At 42.3% G+C, this 24,394-nt stretch overlaps 1 protein-coding gene across 3 annotated transcripts in view; it reads left to right on the top strand.

The window, feature by feature from the left end:
• Positions 1–16,732, top strand: part of LOC138284614 (golgin subfamily A member 6-like protein 7) — a 190,326-nt gene extending 173,594 nt beyond the window's left edge. For all 3 annotated transcript variants that reach the window (XM_069223612.1, XM_069223611.1, XM_069223610.1), the window contains one exon: positions 16,494–16,732. In XM_069223612.1, the coding sequence (XP_069079713.1) occupies positions 16,494–16,650 (157 nt within the window). In that variant the 3' untranslated portion in view covers positions 16,651–16,732. The remainder of the gene's footprint in view (positions 1–16,493) is intronic.
• Positions 16,733–24,394: the final 7,662 nt, after the last annotated feature.

Here is a 24,394-nt window from a genome sequence, read left to right as displayed (position 1 = left end):
GCCCCATCCACTCATCCAGGCTAAGCTAAATTCCAGCCGCGCAGAGGTAAAACCCAAAGTTGAGGGGCCCAATGCAATAATACGGAACCATCACCTAAGGGCAGACTTGGCAAAGTCCAGAACAGGTCAGTCAAATGTGGCAGAGAGTTCAAACCAGGCTACGCCTGACCGAGGATTGCAACTGCCATGGATTCCAGAGTACAAATCTAGAGGACCACAAAATGTGCTCAACCGCTCCACTATTCTCAAATTAATAAACGCACTGCCAGACTTGGCAGCAGCGAGTTCGGATGACATCACTGCCATTAAATTTATCCAAGCACAGGGGAGCCAGTTCAGGGAACCTACGGTGGTGATAGTTGCTTCTTCAGAATTACCAAAGCAAATCAGAGAAAGAAAAAGCATCCTGAAAGACTCGGGAATTGAGGTATGCTTCTATTTAGGAGAAAGATACCCACACCCGTTAGCACAAAGAACCAATACGAACAGGGAAAATGTAGCCACCTGGTCCGTCCTATGAGGAGTATCTGGATACTCACAGACTGGAGAATCTGGCCAAGAGCCATCACAACAAGGAACGGTGTTGTCACTAGATTTACAGATCGAAATAAGGGAAGGAGAGGACTGGACAAGGATAACAGTTGGTCAACCCCTGAGAGATAGCCACCCACAAGATAATTGGGCTTGGCTCCCAACAGTGCTAGCTCCCAGATTGCCACAAAAAGCCTGAATGACAACCCATCAAACATCCCCGACACAAGGTTCATTAAGCATCTGCTCATGGAACATAGGGGGCCTGCAACCAAAATTGGAAGATGCAGAGATCACCAAATTCCTGGGCGCCTTCGATATTATAATGTTGTAGAAAAAATGGGCACTTATGAACCTTCCCTTAATTAGTCACAAAGAGTACAATATTCCTGCGGTTAAACAAAACACGTTTGGAAGAGCAAAAGGAGGGCTGTCAATTTATATCAACACTAAGCTTGAGGCAAAATCATCTAGAGGTCAAATGGGAGATCAGCCCTTTAGGTGGGTTCGCTTGGACAATTGGGCAAAAAACATACAGGACCCCCTGATCCTGATCAATGTGTACATTATCCCCAAAAAGAAAAAGTTGGAAGCTGACATTTTGCTAAAACATTTGCTTCATATAATAAACACATATAATTCGGCCTATTGGTTAGTGTCAGGAGACTTCAACCTTAACTTATTTAATGAGCCAAGCGAGGACCATGTACAACTAGCGGTCCCACTGCCCATTCAAAAACTACCACTTAGGAGAAAGCAGGAGAAAGTTGTCGCTAAGCTAATTAAGAGCTGTGAGCTAGCAGGCCTCTTTGCACTAAATGGGTGGCTCCCATCTGACAAACCCCCGGCCTGGACAAGAGCCACAGATAGGGCTGTTTCATATTTGGACCACACTTTGGTAAATGCCCCCCTATTCAAATTCATGAGAGACTTCTGAATTCAAGATCACACAGAAAGTGATCATAATCCACAAATAACCATGATTTGGAGCCAGGTGTCCATCCAAGAAGAAGCAAAACTCCTTAAGGAAAAACTCTGTTCCAAAAATCAAAAACGGTTAAAATGGAGTTCGTCTATGATCACAGCCCAAGCTGAGGACGCTGTAGGGAAATTGGAAAAGACGACCAATGACCCAATAAGGGCAGTTGCCATATGGGAGTCATTCACCAAAAGCCTTGTAAAGCAATCCTCTGTGAGCGCCCCTGGGGCATAGAAAGACCATACTCATGCCGCGGGCAATACGAAGGAGGAAAGCGGGAGTAAATAGGATCCTGAGACTGTTACAGAGACATCCGACTGATGAACCAACGTTAGAAACTCTACGGCAAGAAAGGAAACTGCTAAAGAGAGACATATGGGTTTTTAGACGAACAAAACAGGAGACATTATGGGCAAAACTTCACTATGCATCAACCTTGGCAAATTCAAGCCGGTTCTGCAGCCTGATTAATAACATTGAGAAAGGTCCCAGAGCTGCGAACAATGCAAAAGTGATGGAGGAGGCATGGGTGGGTTGTTTGCAATGCCACTTTAAAGAAAAATCTGCAACAGATACCAACATCTCCCTGTGGGAGGTTACTGAGGATAACAGGGAGCAGGAGGCATCCATCGCATTCAGTCCTCTTGAAATAACTAAGATAATAGAAAAATCACACTGAGACTGTGCGCCTGACCCAATGGCCTTCCCCAGGCCTTATTTAAAGTACATGTATCAAAATGGGTGGCCTTTTTTTGCCATAATGTTCAATCATATTTTAATAACAGGTTCTGCTCCAGCCTGTTGGAAAGGCTCGATAATTCACCCCATTTACAAGGGAGGGAAGGCCTCCCTACCTTCCAACTACCACCCAATCGCCCTTTTAGACGTAGACCTAAAATATTTCTCAATAGGCATCCTGCAGCATTCAGAACGGTGGGCCATGGGCAAGGGGAGGCTCCCTATCAACCAAACAGGTTTTACAAAAAAACAGGGCACGTTGACAGACCTTATGGCTTTAAGCCTGGTAATGAATAGGGCAAGGGCCACAGGGACACCCGTTTATATGTGCTTCGTGGATTTTAAGGCTGCATTTGATTGTGTCCCTAGAGACAATTGATGGTTAAAACTATGGCAGTGGGGGCTGCCAGTGAATTTATTAATTAAATGTTATCATTATGCTCTACTCTGATACATGGGTTAAAATCAAACTGGGTGATGGCTCGTTTCTATCTAGGCCCATCAAAACCACTGTTGGCCTGAAACAGGGTTGTGTATTAGCACCGCTTCTCTTTAATCTGTATATATCAGACTTATCCCCAGCATTGGATGAGCAGCCAGCCCATCCACCAAGTCTAGGGCGTCGTCAAGTATCTAACCTACTCTATGCAGATGACTTGCTACTTCTCAGCAACTCTAGAGTAGGGTTACAGAAACTTCTGAACTGCCTAGGAGGTTATGAGCTGTCTAACGATTTAGAAAGTAACTATGGGAAGTCTAAAATAATCCCCTTTAACCGCAAACCGACCTCACACCGTAAATGGTTTTTAAATGGGCAGTATATTGAAGAGGTAGCAGTATATACATATCTAGGGGTCAGGTTTGACTCTAAGGGAACATTTTCAGCACATAAAGAAGCAATAAGAGAGAAGGCACAAGCTCTGAACCGGGCATTTGGTAACCTGGCAAAATCCATTCTTGGGCGGCCCCTAAAACCAATGACCATGATCATGCGAGCAAAAATATTGCCAACCCTCGCATATGGTACAGAAATAATGAGGAGGGCGGAGGTAGCTATGGTGGATAAGTTATTAGTGAAATCTTACAAGCAAGTTTCCAGACACCCAGATCGGCCTCCCCAACCCAGGTCAGACTAGAGTTTTTCTTAACAAAGCAATCATTGGCAAGATCAGCAGCTCTTGTTAATGGCTGCTATAAACTTTACTCCGCTCCCATGGGGTCTTTACAAAACCTAGTCTGGCAGGAAATCACTCTGGTGAGGGGTAACAATAACTTTAAGGAATACTGGGAAAAAAGTATAGCCTGGCTTAAACTGGGTGAATTGTGGGACAGCACATTACCAGTGCTAGCCTTCAGAAAAGGAGCCAACAAATCGGCTAAGATCTTAAGCCTACTAGAAGATACGGAGACTCTATGGAATCGATCGCATGGATGGCTAGTCCTGAATTCATTTCTGCGGGATAAGGAACCTCGCATCCTATACGCCACATTAGCACGAAAAACCAGCCAGTCCCTCTTACGGATGAGGTTGGGAGACCTACCAACTCTGGACTTCCTCCTGAAATGAAAAAGAGAGGCAGGATGGTAAACACAGGTCTGTAGATGTAGAGAGCCTAATCCACGTGGTTTGCATCTGCCGAGTTTTGGGATGCCAGAGAAGGGAACTACTGAGGAATTAATTTAACATCCTAGGAGTTCGGTCATGCAGGTTGGACGTAATAACAGCCCTTGACCCAAGCAATGAAAAATTGAATACCATATTAATCCCGTTTCCGCGAATCTTTAATGTCCTGGCAGTCCCAGCAATTCCTGTTTAGCACCCCTTAAGTATAAAAAAAAAAAGAGATAATTTGTTCAGCTCCATAACACCAGAATTCACCCCGTAGATATCAGCTAGCGGCGATGTAGGGGCTTGGTCTACTCCGAATGCATCCTTTGGATAACATGCTGCCTTGTCCAGGTTAGTATAGCTCCTTCCACCTGCCTTCCTAAAAATATAGGTTTTTAGGTTCTAATTGCACTTGGGCTCCCTTGTTTCTATTAAGAGGGGTTCTCTCCAGCTTTATTATTTTTAAGGTCTATATTTTACTGTTCACATGTTTCAAATCAATGGACATATGTATCTGCGTTTTTTTGATGCTTTTTTTAAAAACATTTTTTAATTAATAAAATAATTTCTACCCTAAACCCCTTCACCAGTTTCCTTTTCTGTCCTGTTGTTTGTTTTTAACAACAAGATATGTTAGTGTCAGTGAAAGATATATCGCTTGCTGATGAAACTATCCTCTGGGACCTGAAAAAAGGGAAAAGACTCAGGCCCTCATTCTAACCCCGGCGGTCTCAGACCGCCGGGGCCAGGGTCGGCGGGAGCACCGCCGACAGACCGGCGGTGCCCCGCAAGGCATTCTGACCGCGGCGGTTTGGCCGCGGTCAGAAAGGGTAAACCGGCGGTCTCCCGCCGGTTTACCGCTGCCCTTAGAAACCCCCATGGCGGCGCAGCTTGCTGCGCCGCCATGGGGGATTCTGACACCCCCTACCGCCATCCTGTTCCTGGCGGTTCGCCCGCCAGGAACAGGATGGCGGTAGGGGGTGCCGCGGGGCCCCTGGGGGCCACTGCCGTGCCCATGCCAATGGCATGGGCACGGCAGGGGCCCCTGTAAGAGGGCCCCACAAAGTATTTCAGTGTCTGCCTAGCAGACACTGAAATACGCGACGGGTGCAACTGCACCCGTCGCACCTTCCCACTCCGCCGGCTCAATTCTGAGCCGGCATCTTAGTGGGAAGGTTGATTTGCCCTGGGCTGGCGGGCGGCCTTTTGGCGGCCGCCCGCCAGCCCAGGGCAAATCCCAAAATACCCTCAGCGGTCTTTTGACCGCGGAGCGGTATTTTGGTGGGGGAACTTCGGCGGGTGGCCTCCGCCGCCCGCCGAAGTTAGAATCACCCCCTCAATCTGTTTTGGATCCTAGTTTGTGTATGTGTTTTTCCTTCTGAATACCCCTTTGGCCCTGTTACCTAAAATAGGGGGAAACTATGTGCCAGACTATAATAGAGTGGATTTCAAACCCCCTTTCCCACTCCCTCTTTCCCTCATGGGGGGTTGGTGATGGAATACCAACTATACCATGGAAACACTTGGAGAAATAGAAAAGATACAAGACTAAGTGAGAAAATCCTACCTCTCTTTTTACTCACTGCTACATTTTCTCTGCTTCCTCTGAGGATGCTGGAAAAGCCCTATTGAAAGAACGAAGGCAAAGACCAGGTTAATAAAAGTCACAAACATCTCTATCCCTTAGAACAACCAGATCCCAGAAGAGAGACTGAGACTTATTTTTTTTTTGTGCACACAAAATTATACATTTCTTTTCCATTTCCTAATTTGTATTTAATACAAATCATCATTCGAAAAACTGAAAAGCCTCCGAAGCCATATTTCTGCACATCCATCTGACAGCCCTTGATAAGGCTGAGGGCTCTCTGCAACCACGAATAATACTGCCTGTCTCTGAAGAAGTTGATCCAGGATGTCGCTGGATGAGGTGTACATCAATAAATCCTGATCACTTACCTTATCCGTTCTTCTCTCAAGTTTTTCTCCGTAAATGCCACAAAGGTAACCCCCTACAAATCCTTGAAAGGGGTGCTGTTGTTGTGGGAGCTCAAAAACTGTAGGGGCCAAACCTAGAGAGCGGTTGGGGCATTATTCTTGCTAAACGACTCAAGGGCTGGACACACTTTTTCCCCGAATAGCCTAGAACCATCTAAAGGCATTGCCATCAATAAATGTAGAACATCCATGGAAAAACCAGCTGAACTTATCCACGCATGGCACCTAATAGACTGCACTAATACGCAATGCGCTTCATGAACTAGGCCAGACTTAATCTAAGTGTTCTTCGGAACATCAGGTAACACGTCTGAATACTCTGTCTCACAAAGCATGAGAGTATTTTCCTAATGAGCAGAAAGATTTCACAGATCTTAAGGCTAAATTAGCTGAAGAAAATACCTTTTTGCATAAACCTCCATTTTCTTAAACACCCCATCAGGTGGAGTAGTAGGGAAGGCATTGCGGTTACTACGACTAGTTGGAGCCTGTATTATAAGGCTTTCTGGTGTTGATGTTGTAGAAGAAAATCCCGATCTCCTGTAGCTGACCAGCGCTTTCCAGCAATCTGAAAAGTTATCAGTGGGTAAAATCCTGGTTTAGCCCAGATGCCCATCAACACATCTGTTAATGCCTCAAATAAAAGGCAATAAAAGGTCTTTTGAAGAATGAGCTGGGTCTAAAACATCTGTTAACAAGGTAATCTTGTCCTCCTGTATGGGCAAAACAAGGCCAAGGGTTTCAGCTGTCCTGTGTAGAACTGTGCTACATGATGCTGCCTCTTCAGTGGCCATAGCTAAATTAGGAATTATAACAGTCCAAAATCTTGGGATGTATTAAGCCCACTTGCTTCTTGCAAATTTTGTAAAATACCATCTTGGCCATAGTCTGCACACAAATATACTCCTCCCTGGATAAATCTGGCTCTGATTGAGCATAAACAACAGCAGAAAGTGAACTGACCTCAGAATCAGAAAGTATGGTCGGATCCGTAATCAGCATCGGTGACGTCGGTATTGGCACCAGTAATTGTGCCAGCGGTGTCAGATGGCTTAATCATGGTGCCAGGCTCTTTGTCTTAGATAGAGCCAAAAGCTTTTTTGTATCAGAGTTTGATGGATCGAAGGCTGTGGTTAACAGCCTTGAAATGAGGCCCAGAAGCACAGCTGTTTTGAGGATGGATCGGTCGACATTGGAGAATCTGGAGGCCCCATCAGATCTGTGGATCCAAGGTGCACCAGACTGACCCGGAAGAGCACCAAAGATGGAATCCATATCTTTTTTCAGCTGTTCTTGTGTTGGAACCTGATCTGTCGGAAGTCAGAATGGAAACACTGTGCTTAGAGCATTACTATCCTAATCACAATACATCTTCCACCTAAAAATGATCACTTTTTTATCTTTGACCTCAAAGATGGGCTCCTGGGTTGTTGCTGGTGCTGCACTCTACATATCAGTCTGCTTACGAACTATGCCAAATACTGCATGAATCTTAGGCTGTCAAGTTACTATGGCAGAGGTGCCATCACGAGTCTTGCAACTGCTACCTTCCTTGGCGTAGCAGTTGCTATGAACACTGTAGAGCAGAGTGAGGAGTGGTCAGAGTTTGTTTGTATTCATCCTTCTGCCCATGCTATTTTAATTAATAAAACAGGTATTTCCATTGCATGCGATTAAAGGCTTTTTCTGCATCTAATACTATTCCACACCATATTTATTCTTTTTTATTCCCTTCTGCAGCTATAATATTAGTGAGAAGCCTATTGTTGGAAGCTGATACTCTTCCTTTTTGATGTTGGCTGTTTTGTCTGCTTCCGAGAGGAGCAGTATAATATCTTGTGGACAAGAAGTTTGCTGTTAGTATTAGGGAGGTTGGTCAGTAGTTTTTGGTGGGTATGTCTCTTTTCCAGTCTTTGGAATGAGGGTTATTGTGACTTCAATAACTGACCCCAGTGGTGTTTGATTATTTATATAGTGTTTGAAAAGTAAATTGATTCTTAGTATATATTTTTGTTCCAGGCATTGGTAGAACTCTGGAGTGAGCTCGTTCATGCCAGGTGCTTTTCCGCTCTACAGACACTGGCTGCTGTTTTGAATCAATTAGGTTGGCAATTTGAGGCGGTTCTTTATGATGCCCTGTATTTGCTTCCAAAATAATTGATATTTGGATGTGAGTGCACAAATATTAACTAATGAATACCTCACAATATTGATATTGGTGGCCTAATCCATTGATTCTCTGAAGACAAAGTAATTATTAACGCATTTAGTTTTCATGGGTCACAATTACTACTCCATTCTTCTTCCATTTCCTATTGAGTAGATATAATTTCCAAACCATCTTTCTTTAGTTTGAATAATTCTAGTTTGTCTATGTGTGCTTCCTGTATATAGACAATATGTTTCTCCAGCTTACTTAGGTGAGATAGGACGTTTTGCCTTTTTGTTTTGTTATTGATTCCCTTCTCATTTCAGCAACTGATTACTTCAGTTGTGTTTGTAGTGGAAGAAATTTAGTTTTGGCTTACTTGTTCCTTGCTCTTTTCTCAAGTTCTCTCATATGCCTTCTTTCAATCCCTTCCCATTACATCCCATATTTTTAATCTTATACATGCATTTCAAAGCTGTTGTAAATGCCACCCATGTGTAGTTTGTTGTTTCTGCAGTCGATGAGTCTTGCTCTTGACACCAGTAGTGGATGTGACAGCTAGCTGTATGTGTCAGCTCGGATGTACAGAATACACAAAACAGCCAAATAGGACTAAAATTGTAACATTACAATTTCAAAGGTTGGCATGTTTCATTTTCTCAGTAGCTATCTTCAGTGAGTATACAATCAACCACATAGGCGACATAGTTGGTGTGCACATTTTGGGCCTTAGTGACCAATATTTTACTCTGTCATCTCAGGTTTATCAGATTGTCTTGTGTTGATCAGTTTCCATATTTAATTTGAGACTTTGCAAAATCTTCTTCTGTTTGTGTGGGTTTTTAAACATTTTGGTTTGATTTTTGTAGGTGACGGCGCATTTACCTGGGTATATGATTCAGTACATAAGGATGTGTTGCAGTATTTGTGGTTCTATGCTTAGAGAGGTCTTTTATCTTATTGCTGTGACCATGACAATGTCTTGAGAGAAGTAGGTCTATTGTCCCCTCCAAGTGACATTCCTTTTGATTTTGGAGTTCCTAATATCATGGTTGCTTGAGTGTATTTGAGGAAATACATATTAATGGATAACTTTGGCTTAATATTTTTAGTGTGTCTGTTTTATGGACTGATGCACTGAGTGTGTTCTATATTTAAACGTTCTTTAGAAGGGAGGTCTGTCTATTTGGGTAGGAGTTTTTCTAGAAATGCGATCAAATCATTCTTTTCTTTGCCCTCTTGAATGCCAAAAAGTCTTACAATGTCTGTCAAGATCTTAATGGGATTTCTGTGGTCGGTGAACATTAAATTCAAGTCCTTGCATGTTGCGATTTGTATTACAGCTGTGAATATGGACTGGTTGATGGCTGAACATGCTGATTAACAAACGCTGTTTGACGGTGTAGCATTCCGACACAATTTGAGAGTAAAGCCTTTTTAATGCAGCGAAGAGTGGACCTTGTATTAAAGTATTTGGGCATTAGTCAATTATGAGTAACTACTGTTTGGAGGGGTTTATCACAGTGAACCCCTGACCAATAGGGATCCTTTGGAAAATTCCTTCTAAGGCCTGTTGGTGGATACTCCAGGTGTGGAAAGGTCTGGGCAGCTAGAAGTGGGCAGAGTGGTGTGTGTATATATATATATATCTTTTTGTTGGATATTGCTGTGCTCCTGCTGACTGCCAATGCAACCCCCTCGCCTTTTTTCTGGAGGAGCCCCCCGCCCTTTTTCTCATTGTGTTGCTGGAGATCCTGTCCTGCTGGCCCTCTGGGAACTGGGTTGCTGACCTGCGACCCGGTGCTGACGGGGGCACACCCCCTTTCCAGCCCAACGAGGAGGAAGGCATCAGTCAACTATTTGCATTTTCACGCCGTCGTCCAAGGGAGCAGAGTCGAGGAGTCAGTCCTTTGAAGCTCTTAAGAAGCCTGTGAGGACGAAACGCGTTGGCTATGGATTGTTAATCTTCAATATGAATTAATAAAGAACAACAATTTTAACAAGACTTGTCAGAGAAATTATGTGACCTATGATTTGCTTTGAAAATATGGGAAGATAAATCTCTTTGGCACTAACAAATACGGTTGGGTGCTGGGTCCTATTTTCAACATATATATATATATATATATATATATATACACACACATCTCAAATGGGAGTGATGATGTTGTTAAAATACAAAGGATCATCAGGATGACAATAGAAAGAAAGTGAAGAATCCTGGGAAAGGTAACAAACATAACTAGAAAAAAAGAAATTTGGAAAGGCAAATGTTACAGTTGTGGTAGTGTTTCCCATTTACGTAATGATAAAAAGTGCCCTGCATTATTTCAGAAGTGTGCTAAATGTGGAGTTACAGATCACTTTGCCAGAGTATGTTGCAGCTCCAAATTTGTAAAATGTGTTGTTGATGAATGTGAGCAGGAGGAAGAACATACTGGTTCAGATTCAGATAACCCACACGTCTTCTGTATATAGGAGATGGTTTTAAGTGTAGAAGGTCAAACTAGGAAAAAACTGATTTGTGAACTGACATTAGGAAGGGTTCAGGTAGCATTAGTGGCCGACTCAGGTTCACTATATACTATCAATAAGGACATGATACACTTCTTTCACAAGTAAAATTAGTTTCAAATTAATAGAACTAGATATTTTGTCACAGAGCCTCACTAGAGAAAAGATAAATCTGCTTGGTTTCCGTAAATTAGCGTTTCAATTTAAGGAAATGAATGTGGAGTGTAAATTATATGTGGCAATGTCAGGAGCTTGTTTTCTGGGATGGTGGGACCAAGGGGAATTAGGCATCCTTCTTGAACCAAGTAGTTCTGATCCTGTTTTGATTGTGAGCAATGACATTAGAAACAAAAATGAAGTTATCGACAAATTCCCTAAAATATTTCAGGAAAGTAGGAGAATTGAAGAGGTTTGCACACAAAATCGTCTTAAAAAAAGATGCATGTCCATGCGCACATACATTGAGAAATATTTACCCTAAGTGTGAAAGAATAAGTTAAATAAGTTGGTAGAAAGGGGGGGGGGGGGGGTGATTGAACAGGTGGAATCATCAGACTGGGTAGCCCCTTTGGTTGTAGCACATAAGGCCGATGCTCATTTTCACCTTTGTGTAGACTTGAGGAAATTGAATAAGAACATCTTTTGGATACGTTCCCTTGTCCTCGTATAAGTGAGCTGCTGTTTATAACCAAGGGGATGAAGTGGTTTTCGACTATAGACCTTACATCGGCCTATCACCAAGTGCCACTTCACCACAGTTGTAAACATCTTACAGCATTTCTTAGCCCCATAGGGTGCTTCCAATTCAAAAGAGTACCGTTCGGACTAGCCTCTGCTGTGGCAATGTTCCAACGACTTATGTACAAATTGCTCCAGCACAAAAAGAATGCCATCTTCTTTCAAGATTACATCATGATGATGGGTAATGACAAAACAAAACATGACATAGAATTGCGCAGTGTGCTGGAGGCATTGGAACATTACTGTGTAACGGCTGAAGAGTCCAAGTGCAGATTTGCTAAAAGTAAAGTGACTTATCTAGGCCATGAGTTCAGATATAGAAGTATCAGTCCTAAACTGAGGTGGGAGATACTATAAAAAAGGCTCCCTCCCTGTCAGAACAAGGATGATGTATGATCCTTCCTAGGATTGGCAGAATATTATTCTAATTTGTATACAATTTTTCCATCAAGATTTTCCACATTAGACGGTTGTTGAAGAAGGGTAGCAAGTTTGTGTAGTCGGAAGAGTGTCAGAATAGTTTGAGGGTATTAAAGAAGAAATTTGCAGGCCCCCTGCACTTCAAGGATTTGATCATGAATGCAAAAGCTTTATTACTACTGTTGTCAGTGGAAAAAGCCTGGGAGCAGTCCTATCCCAGTTACAAAAAGATGGTATGGAGAAAGTAGTAGCATTTGCATCCAGGGCAATGACTCCAGCAGAAGAGAAGTACTCTCTCATTGACAGTTTATCTGTGGCACAATGTTGGTGGTGAGAGGTGATCACAAACCTCTTACTAAGGTGCTCACTTCACAAGGACTTCATACTGTATCCCCAAGAATAACCAGATTGTCACTACAACTACTGGATTATGTGTATGAAGTATGGTATATGCCTGGTGCCCGGAACAAGATAGCTGTTTTTTTTAAGCAGATTACCATTATCCATAAGCGAAAACACCAAGGCCCATATTTATACTTTCTTTGAGCCGGATTTGCATCATTCTTTGACGCAAAAGCGGCTCAAACTTACAAAACACAATTATATTTTGTAAGTTTGCGCCATTTTTGCGTCAAATATCGGCCCAAGTGTGACCAGATGAATGTCAAGTGGCAATAGTTTTTGCTGAAGAATTAGGAAGCATTGACCCAGAAGTTTAGTCTTTTTCTTTGACACAGGATGTAGTATAGTCTACAGTCATGAAGCATGAAGCATACCAAGAAAGGGTGGCCAAGCAAGAATCAGTTAGAACAAGAAGTATTACCGTTTTGGGAAATAAAGAAACAATTATCTGTTGTAGATGTATTCTTATTGAGAGAGGACAGATTTGTTCCTCCTAAAGAAGTGAGAGAGAAATTTTAACCTATGCCACAAAGGTCACCAGAATCAAACAATCCTATTGGTGGGTGGGAGTAGATAAGGAGATAGAAGGGATGGTGAGAAATTGTATTAAATGCACAAACTCTGACAAGACTATGATGACTTTTAAGCCACTTCTACATCCCATTGAGGTACCATGCATGCCATGTGAAAGAACTGGCATTGACATATTTGGCACCCATACAGGATGGTAAAGGGATCCATAGGCTCATCCTGGTAATAGTGGATCGTTTTTCGAAATGGGCTGAAATTAAAGTTGTCCAAAAGGCAGATTCTTGGACATTAGTGAACTTCATGGAAGAGATATTTGACCGAGAGGGTTTGCCTAAGGTTGTAATCAGTGATAATGGGGACAGTTCATTTCTGATGCGTTCAAGACCTTCGTGAAGAATACGGGAGTAGTGCACAGAACTAAAGCAATATATCATCCCAAGGGGAATGGAAGTGTGGAACAATTTAATAGAGTGATTAAGGGAATAATCAAACAGTCTAACAGCAATGGATTAGATTGTTAGAAAGAACTAAGGAAAACTATTTGTGCTTACAGAGTTACACAATGTGAAACAACCAACCATAGTCCTTTTGAATTGATGCAAGGGAGATCTGCCCATACTAAGGATAACATAGGATGGTTAAAGAATACCAGAAGAGTAAATTGGTTCCCCAGTAGGTCAGAGGGGGGAGTTTAGAATTAGGACAAGAAAACTACAAAGATATGATGTTTTACACAGAACAAAAGAAGTGAACCATAAAGTGGGAGATTGGGTGAAAGTAAAAAAGATAGAATTGTGTGTAAAGGAGAGAGCAAATACTCTGAACCCTTCAAGGTGGAAAACATTCTATGCAACCTGCTCTATTAATTGATGGTAAGGTGTGGCATGGTAGGAGATTAGCAGTGTTTAAAGGCGATACTGGTGTAAACCTTCCCCATATTATGTGTTGAATGGGTGATGAAAGTAAGAGAAAGTTTGAATGGGCAGATGAGATACCTTCCAGTCCAGTGGATGGCTCAAAAGTTAACCTGTCTAGGCCAAGGGAAAATGAGGGTGGTGTTACAAATAGAGCAGAGACCAACAGTGTTCCGGATAATATGAGGCATGCACATGGGAAGGAATCAAAACCGATCATCACTACCAGATCCGGAAGAGTGTGTACGAAACCAAAATGTCTGAATGATTATGTGGAATTTGTAAATTTACTTATGTAAATTTTCCAATGTCCTGGGAGTTAAAATTGAAAATTGTACCTATGCCTAAGGGAGATGTTCACTGTACCAAAGTACCTGATTAGCAATTATTCCTGAATTGTTAACAGTTTCTTGTTAAATTGTTGATATATTTGGAAGGGGGATGTTATGTTAGGAATTGATATACGTTTGGGGCGTGGTCATTGCCTGATGCCTGGAATGTTGTGCCTTGCGCGGGGCAGTACCTCACGCCTAGAACATTCTGAGGTCAGGGTTAGATAATGTGGAAAGGGGGATTAGAATGTTGGGGATTGAGAAGAAGACAGGAGGCGGTTGATTATGATGGTTTCTGTTGACACTTGTCATTCTTGTTGATGCCAGGGTTGGCAGGCTCAAAGAATGCCATCAAGCTGTCAGTGGAACTTTAGATTTCCCACATTGTGGGTTTCTGCAGACCCACAGTGACATGGGAAAAAGCACCTGGTGAAGGCATAGCACTGCTTATGTTCTCCTGTCTCCTTTTTGTCTGTTGTAATCTGGAAGAGGCGAGCGAACATGGGTGAGACTGTCAACCGCTATTCTGCCCAGGTCTCTGGAGAGCAGGGTATGGTGGCTGAACAAAGAAGGAGCAAGGCTTTTCTTGGGAGACATCACAACTGTATTTAACTGCTTTGCTTAACCACAGTTGTGACATCACAGCAGTGAATAACTGGATAGGCATACACAACCAGTGTGTGGGATCTTTCTATGTTTGTCAAGACATAAATAATTGTATTGGAAAGGTATGCTTCCATATATATTTGATGCTAACCAGCACACAATGACCTCTGTGAGTCTGTGTATTTGCCAGGTAGCCTTTATGTGAACCAGAGTGGGAGATGACGGCAGCAGGTATCGAAGTATTTACGCCTCCGCAGCATTGAATGAACTTTGATAAATGCCAGCACTAAATTAATTCAATTCTGCCACACAGCACCAATCCTCATTTGGGATCAGAATCACAATCTCTGGAAACACTGTGTTGCGAAAGCACTGTCACTTGCCTCATCTGAAATTACTCATTCATTAATCTTTTTTCTTAAAACAATGCAGAAATTGGACTATATTGCAAGTGGGTTGTATGTCAGAATGGCAACAATAAGAATATTGACTACAGAATAGTGAATACCACTATATCACGAAGCTAGCTAGAGTTTAGTGTTCTTAACTCCACAACTATATACTTTAAAGAAAGATATATTCACAGAAAAAAGGTTAAAATAACATTATAGTTGTGGATTGTAATAATATCTTACATTATATTAAACAAACCTTAGAAATTCACTGAGGAAAAGAAAAGTTAATGGCCTGTTAAATTTAGGTGAAAATGACACTTGAAAGATACAGTTTTAAAGGAACAACACCAGTGATATTAACCAGCTATAGTTAACTGAAGTAAGTATAACTTGTGCCCTAAAGTAATAATAATTCGTGCCCTTGCCATGCACTGTGTTGGCATCAATTATGTCATTTCAGATGCTGCAATGATGTTATCAATGATGTTATAGAACATGTGATGAGTGAAGTAATATGAGAGTTAATTAGCAGTGCACGGCAACCATGACTAATTAAGTGTAGGCTGGCTGGAATTTGAGTATTTGAAGCAACCAATAACACAAGAACCAAAAATGACATGATTGTGACATTGCTTGACTGAGTGATTGACATGCCGACTACCTGGCTAATTTGATCAAAAATGTTCTCAGCGGAGCTGGGCCAAATCTTTTTCCATGGTGGAAAGGGGGACAGTACACTTCTAAACTGTGCAGGGGTGTAGGATAAACTGGATGTTTTTCACCCTGGGGGAACAAAGCAATGTGTCATTGCACATGGATGCTGTATTTCCCAGTGCAACATTCCATTGTGAGTACAATTTTTCATTAGGGAAATGCCAACACCAAGAACAATAGGAAGTCGCATGACCTTCTCAGGGTTACACCCGGAAAGCTGCACATGGCAGAGCTTTGCAAGCATACATTTGGAAATATGTGTTAATAGGCAGAGTTGTAAATCAGTACCTTTGCATGGGAGTTAACCTAAGGATCCAGATTTATAGCTATTACCCTCATTATGAGTGACCTTTTAAATTCCGGTATATACGGTAACTACTGTTACTACACATAAAAGAATTCTAATTTTTGTTGCAAACACCTCACCCACGTAATTTTCCAGCAGTAAGTTTGGTCAAACCTGCTAATACTTTACTGGGGGAAAGATGTCTGGTAAATGCCAGGACATGGTAATTTTTATATTCATTTTGAACATGTTGGTGCATAATTATGGCATCCGACATGGTACGACCCATAATGAGGGCCTATATCTGTGGATCCGGACATATATTTATACACTGGTTAACATGAGGACGATTGTTAACGTTTAGGGGGTTACATTTCAATGTTAAATTTCACTCTGAAGCCTTTATGAGACACCGAAAACTGTTTGTCTTTAATTAGAGTTACACTGAACTAATTATAAATTCTTATTTGTTCTCTGTAATAGAATATTTAACTTATACTTCAGTTATTAATTTGATAAAAACCTGTGTGGAAGGAACTAAGTTTGTTGATCACTATTAATCAAAATCTTTGCACATAAAGTAACAAAAGCCAGGCCATGCCGAAAAATGACGTGCTTTATTTGTGTACTCCAGGATAATATACAGAACAATTGCTCCAGGTTCCGGCGATGGAAATGCATGTCAGACCAATGAGCTCTCTGCAGTTGAGCAACACTCTTCAGTGTCTACAAAAAGAGGAAAGAAAGTTGTAGAGTACTTCTGGTTTCCTGCGAATGATGGAGAAAATTAAAACTGGGGAGGGGACTTGCACTGAAGTTGTGTGTTAATTTGGCAAAGTGAATCTAAATAAAAATGCCTGTGTTGTAAAATTATACATCTGTATACTTATGATAGGGTCCCAAATGACTTTATTTTTATGCATGCACAGATAATTAACAGTGTACAGGTAATTCGCTCTCAATTAGCAAGCAGTGTTGTTAGAACAGTACAAAAAAGTTACTTCCATAAGGCCCATGGTTCCTGTAGGCCGATTTTGCTGTACTTTACAATAAGCCCATCTGCATAATGGACTGGACACGAACATGTGCCACAGCACAAACATTCTACCAGTATCCAGCTGCAAATTGAAGTATTTTAGTTACTGCTGCAGTGCCAAGAAATCCTAGCTGTTACTTCAAACTAAATAGTGGATTTTGTGCTTTAGGCCAATGGATCGATGCAACATTGGTTTGAGGGGATGTCAAGGACGAATGTCATAATAAACATCTCTAAACAAGAAATCAATAATCTAATCACTACACAATAACCACACCAGTTTATTTAGAAGGATTATACATTTATTTCCCTATATTAACAACTCTAAAGTCACAAAAATAACTCTTAAACATAAATGAAAAGCATACAGAATCAATAGTGGCTGATTAGAACGTCATATATCTCAGTTTAATCAAAGCAAGTAAGCAAATTATCTCAATTATCATAACACTAATTAATAACATCAATATTTGCAACAGTGAGATAGTATACATTTGAGCAAAAGATTAAAGAATGTCAATATGAATCATGAGCATGTAAAGTCATATTCCCTCACTAACCACTAATTAGCATTAACATGTTGGGCTTCATGTAAAAAGAATTTAGAAACACAAATTTAGGAAACCATATTAGCCTGGGCTATAGCAAAAAATTACTATCATTTTGCAGCTATTAATTTATATGTTGCAGCTGGTACCTGCAAAACAAAAGACACATATAACAATACAACTTCATACATTACCCATAGAACAACAACATGCTGTCTACTTAAGCAAGGGGACACCATCAGGAAAGTTTCATAGGGTCTGGTCTACATCGACAGCTAAACCCACATCACTAATTCAACTCTTTCTCAAGAAGAACTTCCACTAAGAGCTCCCTCAATCCGCACGAATGAATGAATCAAGAAGAAAACGAAGATGAACCCCAAGAACAGGTGACAGAATGTTATATTAAACTCTACAAAACTCACAATTGGTCAGTACATGGGATGTTATAAGATTCAGCCAATAAAACTAGTGTTAGATAACTAAAAGTTAATTTACGACATCATTAACTAAACACAAATATAACGATTTCTTCTTCTCTTCCGTCTCGTCTGTGGATCCATTGTTCCATCTCATCAAAACTTCACTTCTCCGGAAGAAATGGCTCAGAAAGTAACTTTTACTTCCATCCTCGAGGAAGAAACCCCACGTTAGTGACAATTTTAAACAATAGAACAGTCAAACTTGAATAATTACCTAATAAATCTGACCATGTAAGACATAACGCAAAGACCCACTAGGGGTAGCTGTCTACATGTCTATAAACTATTAATCACACTCTAAGGTAAGCACTGAGCAATGGAAAATAACTGCGATTTTAGCTGAAGTTTGCCTAAATAGAGAGCAAAATGAATTATGGTGACCATTTACAAAAGTCACCCGTTTTTCACATATTAGTTCATCAATGATCAGTACATTATTGATTAATAAAAATCATTTGTAAGAAATTTCCACTCCTACATTACTACCTGGTCAATATTTTACCCGTATGACTAATATGTTAAGGCCAGCCCAAAAAAAAAGGAAAAACAGACGTTAGTATTTTACCTCTTGCAATATAAACTTAAACAGAATTTGCTGGAAGAAATTACTTCAAACTTATTTTAGAGCTAATAAAATATCCTTAAATGATTGTTAAAGATAACAAAAACAGAACGGCTATTCTATGTACAATTGAGAGAAGTTTACAGAAAATCTTTTCAAAGTACCAGCTGCAGACCCTTCCAAAAACGTATAACATGAGCTGAATTGGTATTTTTACTCAGCTAAAGGATTCAACCCAGTGATGTTTGAAACATTCAGATTGTGGCAAACCCATTAAGACTGTCTCAAAGAGTGGTAATGCAGGTTGGTAAACCAATATTTTGAGCAAGTAAAGCATGTTCTAAACATTTTATGCCACAACAATAGTTAAGTCCCACAGAGGGGGGTGGAGCCAACAAGGCTCACAGGAGGTCTGCTGATAGTCAAGGCTCTGAGGGAGTAGGTTTTAAGGTCCGTCTTGCAGACAGCAGCATCAGAAGGAGAGAGACACGGGGTGAAGTTTACACCAAGCCCGCTCATTGAAGGTGTCCTGCATAGCACTCTATGGGTGACAATATTTCACGCTGCAGGTCTCTGTAATCACAGCCCTTGCTTTGAAACAGGCCATGCACATGTTGACAAGCTGCACTCACTTATGATTTAGTACGTGAGGTAGGCTGTGTAGGCTTAGAGACTATGGGGGTCATTCTGACCCCCGCGGGCGGCGGAAGCCGCCCGCCTGGCGGGAATCGCCAGAAGACCGTACTGCGGTCAAATGACCGTGGGGGTCACTCTGACTTTCCCGCTGGGCCGGCGGGCGACCGCCAGAAGGCCGCCTGCCGGTCCAGCGGGAAAGCCCCTTCAACAATGAAGCCGGCTCCGAATGGAGCCGGCGGAGTTGAAGGGGTGCGACGGGTGCAGTGGCACCCTTCGTGATTTTCAGTGTCTGCAAAGCAGACACTGAAACTCTTTATGGGGCCCTGTTAGGGGGCCCCTGCACTGCCCATGCCACTGGCATGGGCAGTGCAGGGGCCCACAGGGGCTCCACGACACCCGTTCCCGCCATCCTGTTTCTGGCGGTGAAAACCACCAGAAACAGGATGGCGGGAAGGGGGTCGGAATCCCAAGCAGCGCCGCCATGGAGGATTCCCTGGGCCATGGGAAAACCAGCGGGAAACCGCCGGTTCCCCTTTTCTGACCGCGGCTTTACCGCCGCGGTCAGAATTGGCCAGGAAGCACCGCTAGCCTGTTGGCGGTGCTTCCGCGGTCGTTGGCCCTGGCGGTCCATGACCGCCAGGGTCAGAATGACCCCCTATATGCCATGCACCCAACACCTAAGGATTTCCTGCCTCACTGGAAGGACAGTGTTAGCAAGAAGGTGACTGCCGATTCCGATCATTCTCTGCAGTCCCACCTGTTTCACATTCATTTGGGAAGAACAGCACCATGGAGGCTAAGGAGAACAGTTCGTAGCTCAGTTTGATCCGCCCATCTTGCAGCAAGTGTCATTGACTGCCACTTCATTAATAGTGGAGATACAAACTTTTAAGTAAAAAAAGATGTGTAATTTGGATTGGTTCACTTTAGCACATTAGATTATAGCACTGGATGGGCCTTTATTAGAACTAGCGAACTACACCATTTCTGCTGTGAAGATTTTACTAATGATAAAAGCAAGTCAGCTGTCTTCTGTCTCCTACATAAGCCTTCAATGTTCTGGAAAAAGCAACATTAAAATCTCTTAAAACATATGCAAAAGAGTTTTGTGCAGTGTCTATCCTAACCTGAATTATTTCAAAGCTTTCTCAAATGGGATGATCATGGACAATGAAGGTTCAGTGGGCACATAGTTTGGGCAAGCTGGTAACCCAGAATTGAAACAAGATTATGCATTGTGCAATTCAGCCACTGGATGGGTATTGATTTATTTGTAAAAAACAGACGATGGAACGGAATGCTGAACAAATAAAAACATTCACCCCCTGTCACAGGTCTGGTTTTAAGCCATCGTTTTTTAGCAGCCATATGTAAATCAGTCTTGACCCTGCTCCCCATGGGAACAGTTCAGCCCGAACTGACAGGCCAGGTCCTCCCTGGACAGGAAACAAGCATCCTGTGACTGGTTTCAGGGTATCACTACTCATCAGCCAGGCTAGCTTGAATCAGATGGAACAGCAAGCAACCCATGTCTGGGCATACCCTTCCCACTTAAGGTGACAAATGCAAAAAGAACAGAAGATGGACGGAATGCTGAACAAATCAAAACATTCACCCCAGTCACAGATCTGGTTTTAATCGATTGGTTTTTTTTGCTCGCCATGCCATTCCAGGTTGGACCCAGCCATATGCAAATCAGGCTTGACTCTGCACCCCATGAGAACAGCCCAACCTGAACTTCCAGGCCAGGTGCTCCCTGGACTGGAAACAAGCATCCTGGGACCGATTTTAGGGTACCACCCATCAAGGTACCCTGGCTGATAAGGGGTGATACCCCAAAACTGGTCACAGGATGCTAGTTTCCAGTCCACAGTACCACTAGTTGTGGTGTTGGAGTGAAGTCAAGGAACAGCAGCTGATAATCAGGGTCACCTCACTAGGTGGATCGGAGTCCTGCAACAGTGAGTAACCTGAATGCATAGGACACCAAGGGGACTATACGAAATACAACTTCCTAAATTCCTCTGGAGAGAGATGTGAAATAATTGACTTTGTACCATGGCACACAGTTTGCATTGGGTTTTAAATCAAAGTAACAAAGTGAGATTTGACAGCATACACTCTTAAATGATTACCTCAAAGACAGATTCGAGTCTGGATCAGGACTTCCCTAAACTAAGGATACAGAGAAAACACAGTAGGTCCTTGCTGGGCTACAAGCACAGTTGAAGAGACATGAGGAGACAATGAGAAAGGTGCTAGAGTAACCTTGCACGCCCAGCTGAGCCAGAAATAGGACATCATTATTGAGACCGTCCAGAAAAGTTTCTATAATAAAGGGCACAAATGAGATCTGACGATGAAGGGTTGTGTGACATTGCACAGTTCAAGGAACACTTTTTTAAATATCTCAGGGGTTATAGTATAAAGAAAGCATGATCACAGGGGGCACATGATATTAGGAGATTCTACAGCAGAGGAAAAGCTTTCAATCAGGGATGCAACAGACGTTTTGAAGTACACCTTTTTAATCCTTTTTTTTTTAAAGTTGCTTAAGAGTTAGCTCCTAGTTCTTGGTTTTGAGTGTACTAAGGACCAGGAGATAATTTTTATACACTAGCCTTTTACTGGCTATAAGAAACTGCATACATACAAAAAGATAAGTTTCAGTTCTTAAAATAAAGAAGTATTTAATCTTGGATGTTCAAACTTGGTGTTAGTAGCCCTTCACTAAGGGAAGGCATCTATAAGGAATATTAAATGGGAAAATTATAACTGACGAGGCCCTCAGGAAACCATTAGCATCACACAACACATATAGGTCAGATTTCAACTGCACTTTAATGAATAGAATAAATAGGAGAAATTAAAATATCATTTTCTGCCCCTCACTTTTCTCTTTGAATATATTCACCAGGTATCTGATTGGATTTGAAAAACGTTGAAGTAGTACCCCTGCTTGCCAGAAGGGGGCACCTGCAGCTCTCCATTGACATCGTCCACACTGGTTATGACATGTGTAGGCTTATATGGACTCCACCCAGGCATGCTGGCATCCGTAACTTTCAGAGCTACCCTTGGTCTCTTTGAGACTATTTTTTCCCCACTTTTCGAGGCCTTTTTAGGTCGAGCCTGTGAGTGAATGCATTAGCGCATTCATTTCGCTTGCGAGACTCTGTTGTGTTCAGTAAAGGGCTTGGAGCCTGCCTGTCACTCACCATTTGTTGGTTTGAGTGGCATTCTTCTTTACAGCCTCGTAATTCGTCAAGGCATGCCTGGCATCACTTCCATTTCTCTGTGTAGAGCAGGGATCAAGCACTAATTGATTCAACTTAATTAGTGCCAGTCTGCTGTTCCCGACATGATCGAGGTATTACTTGTTCTTATTAACTTGTGGTGCCCCGCAAACAGAAGGCTTGTTCACAAATATTTCTCACTAGTGTGCAAGGTACATGTCCTAATAAATCCTCATGGTTTAAGCCTTTTGAGGAATGTCAGAGACCGACATGTCTCTGGTACCCATTTGGTCTGCCTGCGGTGTCTAAGGCCATCTCACAATCTGCAGTAACTTCTTCTGGATGCACAAAAAGAAGGTCCGGAAACAGGAGGCAAAGTTGTTTGTTGTCCAGCATGCGATTATCAACCTATTGAAGAGAGAACATCAATTGTGATACAACGAGCAGGCTTACTAAGAGAATTGTAATTTTGGGATTTTTTTGGTACATGTATAACCACTTTTGGGGCACTGCATGAGCACTTTCGCACTTAGCACCTTATGTTTGTAATGAATGATCCATTGCCATTCTATTATTAGACATATATTGCATTGATTCAATAATTGCGTTGTTCGGGCCTAAATGTTTTAGAATTCATTTCCATGTATAAGTTTATTTTTGTGAGCATTTGTGCAATTATGTAAATATTATTTTGCATACATCTTATTCCAACAGGACCAATGTTCTATGTACCATACATTACCCAAGTGCTGAGGAATACAGGGTTATAACACTGTCAGTTAGTGTGTCTACATTCAAGGGATGCTGGTTCAGGTGTTTATGGACAACACTACTGTCATGTGTTACTGCAACAAGCAGACTGTGGCCCCTGTGCCAGGAGGCCATGTGCCTCTGGACAAGGCTGGAGCAACAGAGGATTTTTCTGGTGGTACAGCATCTGGCAGGATCTTTGAATGCCAGTGAGGATGAACTCAGCCTTGGATGCCTAGCTGATAACAAACAGCAGTTACATCCAGATGCAGCTCAAGGTCTCTTCTGCAAATGGGTAGAACTTGGGGTGATTTTCCCACCATCGCTGAGAGCGTACAATGTCAGTGTTTCTGCATGTTGGAGTTTCCAAAGAGGCTTTTTCTCGGAGATGTGTTCTGTATAGAGTGGAACTTGGGATTCCTGTACTCCTTTCTGCCACAACCACTCCTGGCCCGAGTTCTGATGAAGATCAAGACAAACCAGGCTCAGGTCATCCTGGAGGCACCACAGTGGGCAAGGAGAGTTTGGTGTTCTGATCTCCTGAGCATGAGCATCTATCTTCCAGGCAGGCTACCCTTTTAGGAGGACCTACTGTTGTATCAGCAGAGGAGGGTTCTACACCCAGACTTAAGCGTGCTCCACCGCCATGCTTGAAGATGGAGTGGCCACAGTTGAGCACTTTTGACCTTCCTCCGGAGGTTGTGGTTGTTATTCTCGCAGTCAGGCGTCACTCTCTCAATTCTGTATACACCTGCCATTAGGACAAGCTATTGGCTTGGTGCATGACCAAACAGGTCAACCCCCTTCACGCCAAGCTGTCCGAGGTTTTGTTGTTTGTATTATCCTTAGTCCAACAAGGCCTTGCTTTGAGCACAGTCAAGGAATATCTGTCAGCTAGTTCTGCCTTTTGCGGTTGCTGGACTGGCCTGCATTGTTGAAATCGCCAGTTGTGATAGGTTTCCTTAAAGTGCTTCAACATTTGTTTCTCCAGTCTATTTGGGTCTGACCTTCCTCATTTGTCCTCCCTTTGAAATTATGCATTGCTGTCCACTCAGTTTGCTCACCTACAACTCAGTGTTCTTGGAAGCCATAAGATTGGCCCAGAGGGTGTGAGCCTCTGGCTCCATCCATTGCCACTCCTTATACTACCTTCTATCCAGACAAAGCTGGTTCTCTGGACTTGTGCGTCCTTCTTGTCAAAGGTGGTTTAGCTATTTCACATTGGTCAATCCATCACCCTACCGATGTTCTTTGCTCCACCTCACCCCTCTAAGGAGTAGGAGTA

The sequence above is a fragment of the Pleurodeles waltl genome, chromosome 3_1 (assembly GCF_031143425.1).
Source record: "Pleurodeles waltl isolate 20211129_DDA chromosome 3_1, aPleWal1.hap1.20221129, whole genome shotgun sequence".
Taxonomy (NCBI): domain Eukaryota; kingdom Metazoa; phylum Chordata; class Amphibia; order Caudata; family Salamandridae; genus Pleurodeles; species Pleurodeles waltl.
This window is presented reverse-complemented; position numbering and strand designations above follow the sequence as displayed.